At 41.9% G+C, this 20782-nt stretch overlaps 1 protein-coding gene across 11 annotated transcripts in view; it reads left to right on the forward strand.

Moving 5' to 3' along the window:
- AGPAT3 (1-acylglycerol-3-phosphate O-acyltransferase 3) overlaps window positions 1–7471 on the forward strand; it is a 92133-nt gene extending 84662 nt beyond the window's left edge. For all 11 annotated transcript variants that reach the window (XM_051617363.1, XM_051617308.1, XM_051617346.1 and 8 more), the window contains 3 exons: window positions 1338–1413; window positions 3529–3727; window positions 4395–7471. In XM_051617363.1, the coding sequence (XP_051473323.1) occupies window positions 1338–1413; window positions 3529–3727; window positions 4395–4483 (364 nt within the window). In that variant the 3' untranslated portion in view covers window positions 4484–7471. The remainder of the gene's footprint in view (window positions 1–1337; window positions 1414–3528; window positions 3728–4394) is intronic.
- The last annotated feature ends 13311 nt before the right edge of the window (window positions 7472–20782 follow it).

Raw genomic sequence — 20782 nt, forward strand, 5'->3', positions numbered from 1 at the left:
AGCTTAGCTCAGAGAGGCACGTAAGCTCTTGTTTTTGGTACATGCATATGCTGTTACCTGTGCAGAGGTAAGAAGCTTAGCTCTCTGCAGAGGATCCAGTCTTTTGCCTGACTGGCTCCAGAGAAAACCAGCTGAATGACCAAACGTTGTTGCTGTGATCACCCTCTGGTGGTGATAGCAGTGCAGCGACAACTTTACCAGGGAGCTTTCAGGGAATTACTTTTTACTGAACTTTTGTTGAGTATTATTTATATTAATTGAGCAGCCCCTCCTGTTAGAGCTAATGAAAGTAAGTCTCTATAATCTGGGGTTTAGTTTGTTTATGGGGTGCAGAAATTATTAACAATTTATTAAAATATCTTCTCTCTGCTGCTGCAGGCTCAAAGGCTTTAGTTTGTACTGCAGAAATATATTCCCTGATTAAACAGCAGCAAATAATTTGAATCTGGGATCACTATGTCTAGAGCCTTCCCAGAGGTCACACTTCTGTTCTTACTGCCCTGCTATAAGTCCAAGTGTTGCCAAAATACGTTTGAGCTGAGGGTAAGGTACATGCCTGCCCTCTGCACACCAAGCGACTCCTTTCTGAGTTGATCCAGGGCTTAGATACGTGCCATTAAGAAAGGAGATGGTACAGTTGTGAGTGTGTTAGTGGCCTGTCTCAGGAAATAGAAGAATGCAGGAAAGTTGTTAGCTCTTCACCTCTTGGAAGAGGCTCTTAAAAGGTGGCAGTTCTAGGTGAGGTCAGGTCAGTACCTGGAGGGGGGAATAATTTTTGTATGCAACCAGAACTGCATGACTCAATCTCTAGGGCTGGAGAGGCAAGGAAAGAGAAGTACAGGCGCTATGGAAGATGTTTTCCTTAGAGTTGATACGAAGTATATTCGTAACCATCCCTCCCATTCCTTCCAAAATGTGGTTTTCACTAATGAAATGTTGCAAACAAATATCTTGCAGTTTGCCACTTGCTTGTCTTTTCCCAGTTCTGGGTGCCTCTGTTTGAGCTCACTGGGAATCAACCAGTGGTGGTTCTGGAGTTTGAGTGGGAAAGGCTTGTTTTATTAATGTGCTCTCAAATTGATAGGAGTTTGTACAGTTTCTTTCTTTTTTTTTTTTTTTTTTAGGAATCTGAGCTCCAGGTGGAGATTTGGACTTATGTCCCAGTTCTCTGCATTTAAGACCTCTGCCATCAGTGACAGTGTTACCTATAGCTTATTAATTGAATAGAAGATGTTCCCTAGTTGAGGTCTGAAGTCAAATACTTGGATTTTTCCTTAATTCTTTTTTCCTTTTTTTCTTTTTTCTTTTTTTTTTTTTAAATGGCTCTACTAAACTAGGAGATTCCCTCTGGAAGATATCCCTCAAGATGAAAAGGAAGCTGCAAACTGGCTTCATAAGCTTTACCAGGAAAAGGTAAACAGCTTTACTTTCTTTGCTCTCTTTGGGGACTTTCACAAGGGTGGTGTATTAAGGCACTGAGTAGTGCACATTCTTCCAGTGGATGGAGAGAAGAGATGGAAATATTATGTATAATTTGGCAGCCATCCCTCAAACTGCTGGAAGGAGCAGTACAGAAGAGCCCCTTGGCTGCAGAGGGCTGGCCAGTGAGTAGGTCTCAAATTGCCAGGAAGCACAATGGGATTCAGAGATACGCCTGAGTTGCAGAAGACTAATAGCAATCCACTGTCTTTATAATCTGCAGCTCTTGGGTCTCTGTCATATATTTCTTAAAGCTCCATTTTCTCTGTGGGTGTTTTTAGGCACTCAGGAAGAGTGATAACATGTCAGGGACAGCTGGACCCAGCTCTTAGCCTCAGTTGTCCTTTGCTTTCATGTTTCTTTCACTGTCACTTTCCTTCTGCCTCCTATTAGTACCTTTGCAGTGGTGTGTGACATGGTACAGACAGTCCCCAGGATCAGCTGGCTGACTGATGTAGCACAGGGCCAGCATGCCTTCAAACAGCTCTAAGCTTTTCCTCATGTCTTTTTTTTTTTTTTTACCTTGGATGGTTCATTTCTTAACCGTAGATTTAACAGTTCTGTGGGGAGGAGGAGAGAACTGTAATTAGTGTTGCCCAGCCCTAATTGATTGAATTTGAAATGTGTACCTAGATTTTTTTTTGTGTTGCTTATCTTTGTTGGAAAACAGAGGAGCACAGAAGCTTTAACTTTTCTGGGTTTGTTCTGCTGTGATGACCTGGGCTGCAGCATTCCCACATTTGTACATAGGCAGCAGATTGTTCTGAGTTTCGTTTTGTTTATTTTAACATAATTTGTTTGAATAGCTAAGCACTAATTCAATCAAAGGAAGATAATTTACCTTGCAAAGAGCAGTAGCTATCATCATCTTCTCTCCAGCCTTCCATTAGCAGATATATCAAATATAATGGGATTAGAGAGCTTAAAATAAATTTATATATAAATTTGGGATCTTGAAATCCTGCTTCCTGCTATCAGGGACGTGCCACCCTTGTGAAAAGACTCTTAGATGCAAGAATTCCTTCTGACATTGCCTGGCTGGAGGAGCAGACATGAAGGTGTATATTACAGGGGGTGCTCTTTCTCTGTTTGTTCCGGCTTTGTTAAACAGTGAATGCAGAGCTAAGTAGATGCAGCACAGAGCATTCCCTCTGCTTGGCACCGTTCACTGCTTTACTTGCAGATGGACAGCTTGGTGTTCCTTGCTGGTGTTGGCTGTACCTCCATTCAGCTTCGGTGTGAGGAGTTGCTGGGGAGGTATTACTTAAGTACGTGGGTATTTTACATATCGATCTTATGGTGATGTGTTGTCACTGGAATCCTTAAAGTGGTTTTCCCACACAGAGGGTATGTCCTCAAAATGTGTTATTGGCACGGAATGCCTTGTGCTTCTCAGCCCTTGATAAGGGAAATGAGAAGAAAAACAGCTTAAGTGGGGAAAAATAAGAAATAGCCAAAATTGAGCCATCCTTGGTAGTAGATTGGAAACTTTGCAGAGCATTCTTGCAAACTGAGGGCAGACCGTGGACATGCTGCTCTTTTGACAGATGTGTTTCATGATAGCATCCCTCTGCAGGCACAGCTGAAGTCTTGGGGTTATGGCTAGCACAGTGCTGTCTCTGCTGGTTAGTTTGTGCTTTGCCTTCCTAGTCTGGCAGCATTTTTCTGCTGTGCTTTGCTAAGTCACGCTGACCTTTCTGGAAGTAAAAATGGGAAGAAAAAGCATCCAGCAGAGAGGCAAGTGGTGGCTGAATTGGCCTCTGGCCTAATGCTGCCCTAAATTCCTAAGCAGTTAAGAGAAGAGATGAAGGTTTTTGGTAGTGGAGAGTCTGATATGGTTTCAGTTTGTCTTCAAAGGGCTAATGTGGTAACCTTGGTGGTCAACAGAAATGCCCAAATAAATGACAGCAGATGGAAATGGATGCTGTGTGCTGTTGTTGGGTATTTACCACAGGTAATGTCCTTAGTGTTGTCTTGGAGTTGACTGGTCTTGGTTTGCTTGGTGCAAACATTATGAACATATTTTCTTCTATCTTCTCTTTTTCCCAGGATGCTTTGCAAGAGATGTATAATCAGGAAGGCGTATTTCCTGGCCAGCAGTTTAAACCTCCTAGGAGACCGTGGACTCTCCTAAACTTTCTTTTTTGGGCCACAGTTCTCCTCTCTCCTCTCTTCACATTTGGCTTTGGAGTTTTTGCAAGTGGATCACCTCTCCTTATCCTTGCATTCCTGGGACTTGTTGGAGCAGGTAATAAAAGCAGAGAATATGCTAAGCCCAGAATGCCATGTCACAGGATCCATTACCTCCAATAAGTTCTTTGTATTAATTAATGTGAATGGTGCTTGTAGAAGAGCAGCTGGAGATCACTCTCTAGTCGATATATCATATAGCATTTTTATTAATTCAAAAGCTTTAATCCAGGCAAGCTTGCCTTCATATCTTAGGCAATATCTGTAGCAATCAATAGCAGTTGAGTCATGTAGCCCATTATTATGGTGCCTGAAGGAGAAAATATTTTTACTGTACACCTTGTGAATTAAAAAAAAAACAAAACTAACTAACACAAAACCAAGCAAACAGGCAAATACAAAAACACCCAGCCCCCCAAACACAAAAACCTAACAAAACCCAAATGGGAGCCAGGAGGGATATGCTTCAATGGGGGTACTGCCTGTCCTGTTAATCAACATAGAGGTATTAATTACATTTTAAAATCTGGACTGTCCTCCTCTTTTTAGTGAGAGCTGACCTCTGATCCCTGTGCAGCCTCGTACAGCACACTGTTGGTCGGTAGTCACTATTCTCTTTAGGACTGGGTTAACTCATGTTTGCTTTGCTTGTGTGTTTACTTGTAACTTCTTAAGTCCTTGAACTGGTTTTAATATGCCTCTCATTTCTCTGTTATATTTTAAAGCTTCCTTTGGAGTTCGTAGACTGATAGGAGTAACTGAAATAGAAAAAGGCTCCAGCTATGGCAACCAAGAATTCAAGAAAAAGGAATGATTGACAGCTGCACTTAAGTACATGTAACCAGACTATGGTATCCAGTTAACTTCAGTTCAAAAACAACAACAAACTCTTAGGAACTATCTTTTTCTTATTAACTGATGACTAATATTAATGAATAAAACTTGAGCCAAGAATTAAGAATTTGGAGGCATCAACTGAAGAGAACGCATCAACTTTCTGCCTGTTTAAGGATTACTGTAGTCAAACTATGGGAGAAATTCTGGGATGGGTTGGAAGAAGAAACTAATTTTTCTTGCTTTGTTGGGGGACTTGGGGGTCGGGAGAGAAAAGAGGGCATTGATCTTGGCCATGTGCATTTTCAGATGACTGAGTACACTGGTTTCTGTCAAGAGCACTACACTCACTTTTACAACAGGAGCCACTGAATGTTTCCTCTCGCTAAAGCCAACATAATGTTTGTTGATTTCCAACTTTTTTTATTAATAAGCCAGGAGAAAACAACCCTTCTTAAATTAATTGACAAACATTCATTGGGTTAGAGTAATTTCAGAAAGGCTGTGTTGTCACGGCTACAAGTGAAATCCTATTTGTATGTTACACTGATACTCTTTATTTTCAGGCAGTGTCTTAAAACTTCTGAAATGTGAGTGAACTGATAGTGGAGTTTGGAAGCAGTGCATTAGTGAACAGCACATACTGTAGAACAGATCCACTAGTATTAAAAGAGTATAAAATTCTCATAATATCTCCTGCTAACTGCTCATGGCTGTTTAATTTCAAAATACTACTTCAGTCTAGAGTGTTGTTTGCCTTGTTTCACATCATTCAGATATGATAATCTTGGATTCTAAATTAATGCTGACTCTGGGATTTGGAGTTGTGCAAAGAAGGAAATTTAGCCAATTGTTCTGATGTTTTCTCCTTTTATTTCTGTTCACATTTCTCATCACCAAAGTCCAGTTCAGACAACCTCTCTCAGTAAATTGGGAGGCAGCAGCAGAAACCAGCACAGTAGTTTTCAAAATGTCTTCTTTTATAAGAATTTGAAAGGGAGAGGTCTGTAGTAATCAGATTTCGAGTACTGGCATCTCTTGAACTTCTGATGAGAGTTTCAACATTAATTTAAATGGAACCAGGATCTTACCCTGTGTGCTATAATAATAGGATGTGCTGCACTTTCTACTTGGTTGTGCTTTAGATGTTGATGTGAAGTATATTGCAAGGTGAGCTGTGCTGTTAAGCATTAGAAAGAGTATGGGATCTCTTCAGGGATTTTAAATACCTTTAGTTTTGCTTGTTGACCTTTGGTTGTTTTGTTTTTCCCCCTCTGAAAATTAGAGATTAGAATCATGGCTGTACCTGTCTTTTTTCTTTTTACCTTTTTTCTTTTTACAAACGCACATGCCGAGATTTCTGTAGATTGCTGCTGTATGCATAGCTGAGAAATGATTTGCAAACAGATGGGAACTACCTGTGTGTTCAAGTCTGAAGGCCACAATCTGCATTTGGCTACGCTCAGAAGCTGGTGAATTGGGTTGCAGATCTACAGCTGAGGGCAGAAGCTGACCCTTGGGATCTGTGTTTTTAACCCAGCTGCCACTAAAATATTTATCTCACTTTTGTAAACAGCAGATCTTATCAAAGTACTGGTCGTTATTTTCATCTTTGCTCTAGTAACCAAGATAAGAGAGTAATAATTTACCTTCTTTCCGTATTTACTCTAACTGTTGGAATGTAGCCTCTTCTCCCACAGATTTTTCTGTTTTCAAACACTGGAAGAGCAATTTTGTAACTTAGAAAAATATTTTACTTGGGGTCATTAGGTCACTTGTTCTGTCATGCACCTCATTTTTGTTTGTGGTCTTTTCAGCAAGAGGATTTAAAGGATGACCTGTGTTGTCTGTCTCCTGTTGGACTCATCCTCGCTGCATCGCTCTGCCCTATAGCCCCAGCATTAGTGTGTCGTCTTTGTCCCCTCAATAAATCTTCCTTAAGACAGGGGATGCAAAACTCTTGTTAATGTTAGTGGAATTTGGAAATTTGCTTTGGGAACTGAGGAGGACAGAGCCTAGCCCTGGCTTTGGTTTTCTTTGCTGCATGTTTTTGTTCTCTGTCTTTAAATATGGTTAGACTTCCAAATGCTGATAAAGACAACTCTCTGACTTTCCCCTGTTATTTTAACCAGAGGACTAAAAGCCATGGGCTTTTCTTTCTTGTCTTTATTCCTTTTTTTTTCTTAAGTAATTCAGTAATGGACAGAATTCTTGCTTCTTAGGAGGATGTTGCAAATACTGTATACTTGCTTCCTGAAGATGATACGGAGTAGATATGAATTGTACTGGCATAGTAGAGTGAGGCTTGCAAAGCAAGCTGACCCTTGACTGTTTTATACTTCTATTTTGAGCAGTGTATTAATGGGCATGACAAGAATTTCACAAAATAAATCCCTTCTTAATGCTGAGAAGAGGGGAGAGGCTTAAAGGTGAAAGGAATTACTAGCCTTTCTCTTTATGGGATCTTTTTCTCCTCTTAGTGCATGTAACTCCCTATTAGGAATCATGGGATTAGTGCATGTACATCAAGGGGAGAATAGTCAACATTTCATATTTTCTTACCATAACTTATTGATCATGCTTTCTTTTTGAAAATATAATAATACATCATCACTTACTTAAATTTTGCTCTTCTAAACAAACATATCAGTAACCCTTTGGAAAACTGAAATATATAGCAGTGCACGAAACAGTACAAAACCAACACAAATCTCTTAATTTTGAATTTTATCTTCTCAAGTAGGGGTTTTTATACACACACGCACACGCACATGTACACAGAGTATGTATAAATTAAAATTACTGGAAATAGCTGAAGTGAATGTCACTAATGAAGATTAGCAGGTGGCTTCGATTTGAAAAGTGACCATAGATTTTATATCTTATTTTCTTCTGGTTTAATAGAACATAGCTTGTATATTTGACTACCAAGCCCTTTAAGAGCAATAATAAACAAAAATATATCGTGTTTTTTGTGTTTTGCTTTTCAACTGTGCTAGGTTTGATAAACTTAGAGCTATAGGAGCGTTTTCTCTCTACCTTTCAAAACTTTCATTTGTTGCTTGATTGTTTAGTCTAAGTATAATGTTATCCAGTAGGGACTTGCAAGCTGACTGCCATGGAGTACAGCATTGATGCCGAAGATGAATGGACTGATGGAATGCTCGTGGCCTTTGCAGCACTTGTCATTGTTGTGAAGAGTGGTGATGTTGCTCTCAAAGTGGCATTTGCAGTTCCAAGGTACCATCGTGTTAACCTATGTCGAAGAACCTGTTGGGAGAGCTTGGAGACTGCTGGCATTCTGGCATCTCTCTCAGTTAGGAAGGCACAAAAAGCTGATGCCGAAGAAGACCAGATAACTGGTATTCAGAGGTCTTGGCTCAGTAGGGATTACAGTTCTCTGTTGCTCATTGTGGGCTGAATGTGCTCTTGCAATTGACTTTGGAGCAAAATTTCCGTCTCTGGCACAAAGAGCATGGGCAATGTTCCTTTGTTCTGCTTTAACTTATCTTGAAGGGCTCTACACTTAAATGCTGACCAATGAATATGACTGCTACCTTTGTTCTAATTCACAGTCCTAGTATTCACAGAAAGTGTGTCTGCTCACTTCCACGTGATACCACTTGTCTCCGTCTACTCTCTATATTTGCTTGCCTGTGTTTTCTGCAGCTGGTTCGGTTCTGACATCTTAGCTGGAACTTGGAGCTTTCCAGTTCAACCTGTGGAAATCATCTCACATAGATGGAGTTTTGTCTTCTTTCATTTTGGCACTGGTTGGCATGCTCATTGGGTCTGAAGTGGCATAGTTATGTTAAGTGATAATGTTGCTTTGCTGCTTCGGGGTAAAACTTTATTAGGAAAGAGGAGGCCTTCACTAGGCCATCACGAATTCGTAACAGGTGCCTCTGTCATTGATGAAGCCAATAAAAGAGAGTTGGGACAAGGTCTTTGCTAACAGTTGGAGTAACTAGCAAGCAGGGTCACTGTATGTCTGATAAGTCCTGAAGATGTATATACAGTTTTTGTCAGGGACTACCCAAAAATCTGGCTCTGATTCAAGAAATGTGGGGTTGGAGGCTTTTAATAATACTGAGTTCACACTATGCAGGGTGTTTTGGGTTGAAGACAGAGGATTCACATATTTTGGTGCATGGGAGAATTATGTATTAAGTAAATCTATGGCCAAGACTGGGCAAACCTAGCCCAAGTGTGTTTCATTCAGATGCTGGAGGCTAATGCAGATAGAAGTGGAAAAGGAAAATCCGTTCCTAGATTTCCCTTGAAAATTGAATGCAGTGGTGGAGCTCACAGCATCTCCTGGATGCCTGTGTGCTAAGGTCACTTGGTGTGAAGTTCCTGGTTCACAGCAGATGGTTACAACACATTCTGGTTTACGCCTGTGGAAAGAAGCCCGTCTGTGTAATGCCAATGCTGAATTTCTACTTTGACCCAGTTTGTCACAGCTACTTGTTCCCATATTTCTGAACCTTGTGATCTGTAATGGGTTGCTCCGGGGCTGCCGGCGCAGAGTGAAGCTGGGATTTGAAGAAGGTAACAATCACCCTGAGAGCTGCAAGGTGCATCACTGAAATGAGGAGGAACACCACAAGGTGCGTTGCTGGAAGGAGGAGGAACATTGACAGGTCTGGCCAAATTCTTGCCCCAAGAAAAGTGATTGCCAGGAGCTTTGCAAACCACAGATAAGCATGTATGTGGGGAGGCAAACTGTGACTCTAAAACGCATGTGAAAGCTCTCTGTGACAAATTAGAAGGTAACCCTACCCACGTTGACATGATTGGGGTCAGAATTTGTCTTGAAGGGCTTGTCTCCGTGTTACAGATGGCAACTCTTTATTTTTCCACTCTTCCTCCTATTTATCTGGAAGACTAGTTTATCCAAATGTTTTAGTAATCTCTCCATCAAGATCCTTGCATATTTTTGGTTGTGGATTTTTTACCTGCTGTGGTTTGAAGGGAGAACTTTCTGGAAGTCAGTGTTACAGGGTCTGTGCCACATTTGGTAGCCACCAGGAAGTGTAATGAAAATATTTCACACTTTGGACTTGGGAAAACTGGATTGGCATCTGTAAGCCAAACATAGCGTGGTTCTGCTGTCCTCAGCCTCTCCAGGTTTATGGAAAGCTGCCTGTGTTTCTCAAAATGTTCTCTTCAGTTTTTGAAACTGTGAAAAAAGTTAATTTGTGCACTTTCACTTTTGGGACCAGTTGAGTGTTGCTGATTGTCTGTTTCTAAAAATCTTTACATGAGCAGAAGTAGCATTTTATCCTTTTAAGAGAAAATGTATTTTAAAAATAGACACTCGCAGAAACTGAAATATAATAGTAATTTCAAACTCTAAATTGGAAGTGTTCTTTAGGGTGGAGGCTACCACTACCAATTTGCAGTCTTAGGCAAGTTTTATTGCTTTTTTATTCTTATTATTTTAGCCAAGGTGTATTTTCAAGGAAAACACACCAATTTACTAGTCACATGTAAATCTATTTGTGAAGGGAGGAAGAGTAGGCAACAGAGGCTAATGAGTTTTTTTTCTTCCCAAGGCATGAACTGGTTCTATATACCTCCTTTATTACGTGCATGTGCTTCTGTGCAGACAGCCAAGCTGTGCCCCTTTGTGTCATTTTGCTTCAGCTTTGTCAGAGCTGTCTGTACCTTGTGACAACTGAATGCTACTTGCCTGCATGCCAGGCAGCCACTGTCAGCTGGCATGTCGCTCACTCCCAAATATCACCAGCAAGTACTGTAGCTTTAATGAAAACCTTCTCTCTGAGAAAACTCACCATCCTTAACCTGATTGATTTGTTACAAACTTGACATTTGGAGGGAAGTGGAAGTACCAGATGATCATTATCAGCCAAATCTAACGAGTAATAAAACTGCATACAGGGTACACATATACTGTGCATGTGTATATATTTTTGTACATTTTTACAGTTATTTCCTACACTTGCTTTTATGATGTTCAGAAGAGGTCTGTCTGAATCTAGTTAAAAACAAGGAGCTATTAAGAAACCCCAACCCTGTCACCTACTGTACTTTCTACTAAGAACTGTGCCCAAATACGCAGTTTTACAGCCATATGCAAATATTACTTTGTAAGTTGTCTCTTAAATTTTGCTTAAGTAGTTCATGCTGTTTTTACTGGGCTTTCAGAAAAAGAATAACACAAAAGAATCATCTTGTAAAATAAAATAGCTTTGGCTGTGTGAAAGTACTGTATATTAGAATCTCATTCATGCTTTCAGTTGGGTATTTTAACTGTATGTGATTTTGTACATAAAATGCTGGCATAGAGGGTTTTTCAATTGTGCTTAAATGAAAAAGGGGTGACTGCCCAGCATCTGTTTTTTTTGCAGTGCTACTGAGTAAGTAGCCAATAATATTACTTGCAGATCTGCATGGAAGTGTTCAAGGCCAGGTTGGATGGGGCTTTGAGCAACCTGGTCTAGTGGGAGGTGTCCCTGCCCATGCAAGGGAGTTGGAACTCGATGATCTTTAAGGTCCCTTCCAACTCAAACCCCTCTATGATTCTATGCATACTTGTCCTATTTGGTACCACCATTTTTTGTAACTAACCATGCACTAAGGGCTATTTTAATTTTGCTTTGGCTGATTTTATTTCCATTTACGCTTTTAAATCTCAGTTCTGCAAACTGATCCATGCGAGGGCCATGTGTCTGCAGCAGTAACCAGGGTGGATCATTTTGTGGGGGCTGTGAGTAAAGAACAAGCCAAAACCTATGGCCATTCTGTGCACTAAGACAGTTGTTACGAACTGCAGGGGGACAGTGTGTTACTGTAGCAGTGCAGAAGCAGTATATGAAGTTGTGCATGACTCCTCCAAATGACTGGAGAGGAGGGGTGTTCCTTTCCTGAAGAATCATCCGAAGTAAATCCAAAGCAGTATGATTTAAAAAGTGGAGACTCCAGCAGGGTAAGCTGACTGTATGGATAGATGCTGTAGATTAAATCAATTTTTCAAATCTGATGTATTTTAAGTTTCTATTTTTCACTGGACAATAAAGACCTTCACCTTCCTCAGCTCTAAGCAACATCATACACTCCCACCTCTAAGCAAACTAAGACGCACTGGAAGATCACATGGCATTTTTGCTGCCTTCCCCATGTTTGTATCAGAAGGCTGTCCAACAGAAGTAGATCTCTGCAATTTCTACCTCTGGTATGTCTGTGGCCTGCCTCTCTACCTGCTGGGTCCCCTAAGACATCAGATGTTCTTTAGGATATTTGTTCTTATAATAAATGACAGGAGTGTGATAATATCATATTCCTCTGTCATCTTTTTGCTAGACTGAAAACACTTGTTCTTGGTTTCTTCTGTGGGTTATTCCTTCCATGATCCTTTGCTCCTTTGAATATTCCAGGTTGTGTTGAGCAGCTTTAAAATGACAGATCAGTTACACCACATGTCACTGTATCACAGATCTTTTTTGTGGAGAAGAGACTACACAAGCAGAAACTTCTGTTACTTTTCTAGTTTGCACAAATAGAGCTTTTCTTATCTCTGTGCCTCCATTTACTCTCCTCAGATCCATAATTCATTTTTAAAGGCCGGTGATTTTGATCTGGAATTTTTAATGCTCTGTTCCAGGACTATTTTTTTCAGCCTTAAGGTGAGAAATGTGGGTTGAAGTTTTTATCAGTACAGCATAGTAAATAATTCATTTTATTATGATGGTATGACCCTTAGTACATGAATGCAAAACCCAAGCCATGAAAAGCAAAGCACCAGCTGATGGCAGAGCTCTATTGCTGTTACATGCACCACAGAAGAGACATCACTGACATTAATTCTTGCCCTCAGAGGTATCTGTCTTCCCTCACTGCTTGTCCACCTGCCCTTCTGCAAGCCCTCTTTCCTGGGCTGCTTTCTCTTGTGCCAGAGAGCACAACTACACATGCTGGAGAAGCAGAAGTGGTTGGGCAGTGGGGTGTATGGACAAGGGTGGGTTAATGTGGCAGCATGTCAGCACAGTGTTTGGCAGGCAGCACTATGTAAGGTAGCCATGGAAATGGATTAAAACGTTTGCCATTTGAAGGCCTAGGGATGTTGTTAGGTGCTTTGCTTTTGTGTTAAGTGGGCTTTCTTCTGTGTTAAGCAGTCCACATCACAATGACTTTTAGGTTGTGGGAGCTTCTTGCACATTTTCTTTTAAATTGCAAACGTGGTAGTGATGGTGGCACTTTCTGGGTGTAGCCTTTCTAGGTTCCTTAATCTCACTTATTCCACCCTTCTTCCAATATTGCATTAATATGTTTGGGAAGACAGCTTGGAATTCCATAAAAGCAATGCCACACCCTCAGCACCAGACAGGCAGCTGCTGCATTGGGAATGAGTTCATGTTTCAGATGTGCTGCCCTCCTGACTGCAGTTATCTTGGGCAGAGGGCTTTCCGGGGGGAGGAACAGGTGAATGCATTCTCTGCATGCTTCTAAGACTGGAATCTGTTCCTGAGGAGCTTGACAGAGTGAGTGAATCTATGAAGCAAACTTTTATGTAAGGATAACAGATGTTTATGGGTAGATCTAAACTTAATCACTCTGGCATGGGTTCGTTAAATACTCTTCTGGAATTTGCCACGCTATGAATTCATATCCATGAACCTACATATGTCAAAGTCCAATGCCTTATTCCCTGAGCTTCACAGCAGCATTGTACTTGCCCATTTCCACTGGGCCTTCTTCCCTTCTAGGAGTTTATTGGTCATCCACAATAATATGATTTCAGTATATCATATGATACATGGTATATCAATAGAGAGATCAACTGATCCCCTTAATGCCAACATCACTATGTTCCTGCTGGTGCAGTGCCTGCTCACTGCTGGAAAGGCATCTTGTGTTGTTTCCCAAGGCCTTTGCTCAAAAGCAGACTAAGAAATGCAGATGTCACCTTGTTATCAGTGATAAATGCCTCTGCACAGGCACATAACTGACAGGATAAAACAGGCAGGGACTGACTGCAAAGAATGTGGTAAACAGCATGGTTGACTCTACTGATAGGTTGGTTTTCTTCGGTGTGATTTGTGATGTAAACTGCCTTTGCTTTTCTGCTTGCTGTTGTAGGGCAACATTTGCAAAGGCTGAATTCAGCAGTGACCCAGTTGTGTTGTGACATCTCTTATTTACTTGCCCAATTAAGATACAAGGAGCTACGTGCTAGTGGTTTCTCCATTTATGAGGAAAATCAGAAGAGAGAAACTAGACAGGGTTTAAGACCATGTATAAGTCTCCTCCCACCTGAGCAGCACTGAAGTACAAAATACAAATATTTTCAGGAAAATGCTATTTCTTGTGTTCTTCCCATTAGCCCAAAACCCCGTGTCATAGGCAGGGAAGTGCTACGCTTTCCTTTTTTCACATCTTCTAATTCAGCTGTAGCAAAATTACAGTCAAGATTAGGACTGGAAACTGCATCTTGTAATTGTAGACATCTACCATGCAGATACACTGAAGTGGGTTGTTACAGGCTGCTTCTTCCAGTATGGGGAGAGAAAGCTCTCAGGGCAGTGGTTCAGGCTTCTTCTCTGGCATTTGTGTTTCCCTTCCTCGCACCAGGGAAGTGTGAGTCCTTTTGTGGTGGCTTCCAGAAAGAAGGACAAAGCTGCACCTTATTCCACCTGGCCAAAGCTTTCCACTTTGTAACCCAACTCATGGAGCAAAATATGGACCCTGCAGTTTGTTCAGCCATCAAGCATTTCCATTTACATGGTGACATTTCAGACAGATGACGAGTTTATTTCAGCTAAATCTTCTTCAGACCATCGTGGTGACTGGGGTATGTATGATTGTCTCTAGGAATTAGCAGCCTGAAAATAGCCCCACACAGCTGACACAGCTGCTCTTACCTCTTTGTGGGCAAGGAAGGACAGGAGATGTAGGACTGCAGACTTAATTGCCACCCTCTTCCATGCTTTGCCCCTGTACAGCAAAGATGGTTTGTATGTTGCAGAAGCAGGGTCTGCTGTGCCACAGAGCTGAACTGCTCTCCTGAGGCTTCAGTTACTCTTCCATTTGCACAACCTCTGAAAGTGTGTTTGAGTGAACGAGGCCAACTCGGCTTACACACAAGTGGGCTTTCTTTCAGCTCTAAGGTGTTACTTTGAGCAATTGCATAAAAACGAGGCATGAGGAAAAATGTGATCAATGCTGAATGGGTGGTCGAAGATCTCCCTTTCACTAGGTCTTTTTCCCTGTTTTGTAGATTTCTTCCCATATTACACCCAGCACAAAATCATTTAATACCCATCATTTACAAAGCTTTATTCAAAATCTCTGGTATTTCAAAGGTCTGTTTAACTTTTTTCCCTTTAAGAAGCTGGAAATTTTCAGTACAGAGAATTTATTTGGGTTATAATGATAGAATCTGTCTCTTCTGCAGTATGGAAGGATGGGGAAGCATTGCTTGCTGTCTCTGCCAGCAGGCAGGTTCAGAGCAAGGCTCCCTAAATGAACATAAGAGAATTTGCCTGTCTAATCCCGTATCTCTTATCTGATGGATTTAATGTTGTTGGCTTACTAAACAATGGAAAAGACCTTCTCCAACTGATGAGAAATGCTTCTGTGAAAGGGCTTTTGAATATTCTGCACCTGTGAAGTGCAGACAAGACACAACCGTGTGCTGTAGAGTGGAACCCTGTATTTTTGGGGGAGGGTTAGTTCCTTGTCAGATGAGACCAAACTAACAATATCCCCCTATCACCCTTAGCCCAGAACCACAGCAAGATGGGAAAGCTGCAAACTTGTTATTTCCTGAGACTGTGTGCTCTTTTGCTGGCAACTGTACAAGAAAGCATTGGCCCATCTAAATTAAGTACTGCACATAATGGAGCATAAATTATTGCTGTTAACTCCAATGTGATAACATGGTTAGGGACAACAAATTGCAGTGGAGCAATATGTTGGTTTTTTTATTTTCTCAGTGGAGCAACCTCTGGAGCTAATAGGTCTGGGAATTTCACAGGCAGTAATAGAATTAAACACATGACTTCCTTTTTAGTCTGATGGGAGTAAAGTGTTTAATTCCCTTGGGCTTCTCTGGGATTTCAGAAGCATCACCCAAAAACCATCAGGCTTTCTTCTTTGGCTTACCCCAGGCAAGGAGAGATTTACTAACCCACCCATCAGAAGCATAAACGGTGTTTCCAAGGAAGAGTGCTTGGTGTGCAACCTGGGATCAAACGGTACTCGCTCCCACTCAAGATGTAAAGCAAACTGTTGTAACTTTGTATAGTACCTTTACAAAAATTAAATAATAGAATTGACTTCTCCCACTTGAAAGTGACAACCTGTTCTCATTTACCAACTCATTTGGCAGGGGCATTTGAACTTAAATCATAGTTAGCTTTAATTGAGTACTCGGGGCAAGGTTCATGGGGCCTTTCTGTCTTCAGGCACAGCTGAAAAAGACTAACAGGGTGTTAAAAGTAGTGAACGCTTGTTTGCAGTTGTGCTGGAGGATTCTGGATGTAAGTAGCATCATCTGTTAGAAATATTTACTGCCTTATTATTTGGGGGGTAGCAATGGTCAGAAAAATAATCAATGAGAGATCTCATGGTTCCTTCTCACACATCGGTGCTATCTTCTGTTTTACTTGGTAGCTTTACTAAGCACCAGTGTCTAATAGGTTCAAACCCTGAAATAGAAACCTGTGGTGCAAAAAGCCTGTGCTGCCTGGGTGTCTTTGTGATCTCAAAACTTGTCGTACTGTTGTGTCTCTGGTTGCTTAGTCCTTCTTTTCTGTGAAATTGCATATATACTGAAATTAAGAGGTGGCAACTGTCAGTTTAACCCTTTGCCAGGGATACTGTTAACATGCTAATAAGGCTGTCAGGCCTTTTCTTCAAAAGTGGAGGCTAGTGCTAACAGAGGACCTTACTATTTGATGGTGTTGTAAGAGAAAAAAGTCTCCACTCTTCCTCACTCACTCCTATGAATGCTTCAGCTACCAAGAACCACGCTTCATCCCTACTCCTGTGCATGAAAAAATCTGACAAGTTCTTAACTACTTTCCAGTGCACGTGGAAAAGCTGTCCTCTTGCCAGCCAGCCTCAAGGTGTTGAGTTTGATTATAGCTGACATATCATTGCAGAATTCAGTTCTGCTGATCCAGAGCAGGGAAATTAAAAATTAGGACTCTAAAGGGGAGGATTCTTATCTGAATATTTACTTCTAGGCTTACCATGATGTCTTCCTGGGCCTCCTGTTCAGACTTCATTATTCTTGTAGTACCTCCATTTTGCCACCCAGGGAGGACCTGCCTGAGGTGAGGTGAACTTGCAAGGGAATCTCATTCCTAATTAATACTGTATTTTAATTTAATAACTAATAGCTTTTGGCATGCTGATTTTGAAATGAGCTTTCCCTTGATGAATTCAGAGAAGAGTATTTAAATAATGGTGTAATTCATTTTTAAGATTCCCTCCTCCCCTCTTTCCATCAGCTTTTAATTATACCTTGGACATGTGAGCTCTTCTGCAGGATGGTGTGATGGACAGAGGCCTTTATCACATAGAAAATTGAATTAGAAATTTTATGGCCTAGCTCTTACCAACTTGACCCATACTCTTCAGAAGCTAGTCCTAAACAAGAACATAAATGAAGAGCAGTAACAAGCCACAACTACTCTGTTTTGATAAGTTTGTGCAAAACCCAAAACGAGTTTGAAAGGTTATTTTATTAATGTTTCCTTTACTGTGATTTCTAAAGTGACTTCTAGGAATGATCACCCATCTATGTTTCCAATAGTATATTGAGTGAAAATTATTAGAGTCATTAATATATGCTGGAGGAAAAGGTTGTCTTTTGTTTGGTCTGTGCATTCCCCAACAGAGGGGGTATGAGTGCACGGACTGTGGAGCTATTAAAACAACTTAACTAACAGTGATTTGCCTTCTGAGCTGTGAACAGGGAGTTCTGGCTGTGACACAGGTGAAATAAATGTCGGTCTCTCTGTCTCACAAGAGCTACTATGGCTGCACACTCAGCAGGGCTGGATAATAAGAGAAAGGGGGCTGCTAAGGGAGCAGATTCAGAGGTGGGTCATACAGAGAAGCAGCACCTAAACGCTGGAGAACATGCTGGATGTTACTGGTTTGGATCTTGACATTTAAGACCAATTAATTAGCCCTAGTTCCTCCCTGCTGGCAGTTGAAGCATTCCCATTATGCAGCTGGGGTCTGCGATTGACATACTGGAAATACTCCAGAGCTATTGGGACTCCTGGTGTCTGAGGGCCTTTTCTTTGTATGGAGGCACCTGACCTCCTTTCTGCACATGCTCAGTGAGAAGTTGTTTGGATTTCAGCAGAGCTGTAAAAGGCTCTTGTGCTGGTTTAGTTTGGTGGGTTTTTTGGTAGTGGGAAAAGGGCCCCAGGAGTGGCTCTGGTAAGAAGCTGAGAAGCTCCCTCTGCTCCAAACCCAGCCAAGGAGCCATTAGAGGGACAATAGATGTGCCTCTGCCATTAACATATCAAAGAACTGATACTACACCTGAGCAGAGGAGCACTTAAAGAAAAAAAGAAGAGCTGTGCTGAGGAGGAGAGCAGCGCTGGTGGTTGGTGAGGAAGAAGGGGAAGAAGGTGCCCAAGCAGAAGTTTCCCTGCAGCCCATGGCGAGATGGCAGCTGTCCCACTGCACTCATGGAGGAACGTGGTGGAACATTCCCGGAAGGTGCCAGGAGGGGTGAACTTGGCCTGTGGACTTGGATTTTGTGGCCAGAGGATTTGCTGCCAGTGGACTCTGATTGTGCAGCTGTGGAAGACCCCGGCACCAGGGGAGTTTGTTCCCGAAGCAGCCCCTGACTCTGTGGGAAGCCCAGGCTGGAGCAGCTCCGGACCTCGTGAGAAGGACTCATGAAGGAGAGGTTCATGGAGGACTCTCTCCCATGGGAGGGACCCTGTGGGGAAGCAGGGGAGGACTGTAAGGAATTATAAATAAATCTGAGTGACTTAAGAAATTTATATAAATTACCTGCTAGAGGAGAGGAAAAGGAGGCAAGTATAGCGATGGCCTAGCTGTAAACATGACCAGGTTGAATTTCTCTGGTCTTCAGGATTAGCTTGGAGTAAGAGCTGTCATATCTACTTTTTTCCTTCTCTTCCTTTTGTTTGTGTGGTATAGGGGGAGAAAGCACTGTTGTTTGCACCGTTAGACACCTAACACTAGCATGCTGATAGTGATGTTCATCCTTTTCCTACTCAAAATTTGGTACTTTGAACTTGTTCTTTTTTACCAAGGTGGGTAAGTATACTTGTAGCACACTCAGCTTTTGACCTATGAGTTCAAATGTGTTTCTCCTCATGCCTTGCAGGTTGAAGCTGCCTCTGATAACTCAAACACACTCTTTTGTAGCATCTTCCCTGGATGAGAATTTTTGAGAGCTATTCAAAAGCAAGCTGTTTGGGAGAGGAGGAAAGTCTGTCTTAAGGAGTGCTAGAAAGAGGGGCCTTGCCAACAAAGGTGGTTTCTTTGAGTCCCAGCAGATGAAGACTGATGTTGAAAAGGCTATGAAGATTATGTCAGAGAAATAGTGTGCTACTGATCCTCCCCTGCAGGCTGGGCAGCATCTCCCTTTCCTTGTTTCCTTGCCCTGCTCTGGCTTAGCTGGCCAGTTTTTCTGTGAGCTCCTCCTGTAAATGATTTCTCTTTTTTCTCCATGTCCTCAGGCTCTCAGCTTTTCCTGACCTTTCTTGAAGATCCCACATTTCAACCTTGTCCCTCTGTTTTGTCTTGGTGGTCATTTAGGGGTTTCAGGACAAGGGCACATGCAGCTCTTCAGCAAAGATACTATCGCTTCCTCTGCATTCCCCGTATTTTCATAACTCTGATGACAGGGAGCAGTTCACACATCACAACATTTTCTGCAGAAACACAGACATCTGTGGATGGAATGAAAATGCTCTTAAGTAAACTGGCATAAAAATGCATTCCCCAGGCTGCTTTTGCTGTTGTTAAATAAACTTCAGTCAATGATTCTTTCCCAATGATATGGAATGAAACCCAACAATTATCATTAGGTACAGCTAATGATTTGTGGCTGACATACTAATTTAAAAAGACAAGGTGCCTTTTATAGCATTCATTTTGGAAAAAAAAAAATTGCTTTACAATAGTATAAAAGAATTTTCCCAAATTCAAAACCTTTAAATTTTTTTCCCCTATGTTTCTGCAGGTAGCTGTGAGTTCATAAGTTAAAATCAGAATTTCCTATGGAAAACTCAATCATTTAAAAATGATCAACTGCCTGCATGCATAAGTGTTTTATTCACCTTAAAACAGACATCTTAAAAGTACTTGAAACGTAGAGGAATTACTTCGATTAATTATATAAAGGGGCAAACACATGTCTCATTTTTACATTGGTTTGATTAACAGGAACCATCTGAACGATCTGGGGCCAGTCTTGTTCAACATCTTTATCAATTATCTGGATGAGGGGATTGAGTGCTTCCTCAGTAAGTTTGTAGACGACAGCAAATTGGGTGGGAGTGTTGATCTGCTTGAGGATAGGAAGGCTCTGCAGAGGGACCTGGACAGGTTGGACCGATGGGCCAAGGCCAATTGCATGAGGTTCAATAAGGCCACGTGCCAGGTCCTGCATTTCAGTCACAACAACCCAGGCAGCACTACCTGCTTGGGGAGGAGTGGCTGGAAAGCTGCTCATCAGAAAATGACCTGTGGGTGCTGGTGGACAGCTGGCTTAACGTGAGCCAGCAGTTGTGCCCAGGTGGCCAAGAAGGCCAACAGCATCCTGGCCTGCATCAGGAATAATGTGGCCAGCAGGAGTAGGGAAGTGATGGTGCACTGGTGAGGCTGCACCTCAAGGACTGTGTTCTGTTCTGGGCCCCTCACTACAAGAAGGACATTGAGGAGCTGGAGCATGTCCAGACAAGGGCAACCAAGCTGGTAAAGGGTCTAGAGAACAAGTCATACGAGGAGTGGCTGAGGGAATTGGGGATGTTTAGTTTGGAGGATGCTGAGGAGAGACCTCGTTGCCCTCTACAGCTACGTGTAAGGAGGTTGTAGGGAGGTGGGTGTTGGCCTCTTCTCCCAAGTAACTAACAACAGGACCAGAGGAAATGGCTTGAAGTTGCAGCAGGGGAGGTTTAGATTGGTATTAGGGAGAATGTCTTTACTGAAGGGGTGGTCAGGCACTGGAACAGTCTGCCCAGGGAGGTGGTTGAGTCACCACCCTTGGAGGTAGTCAAGAAACGTGTAGATGTGGCACTTCAGGACATGCTCT

This window comes from Apus apus, chromosome 1, assembly GCF_020740795.1.
Source record: "Apus apus isolate bApuApu2 chromosome 1, bApuApu2.pri.cur, whole genome shotgun sequence".
NCBI lineage: Eukaryota > Metazoa > Chordata > Aves > Apodiformes > Apodidae > Apus > Apus apus.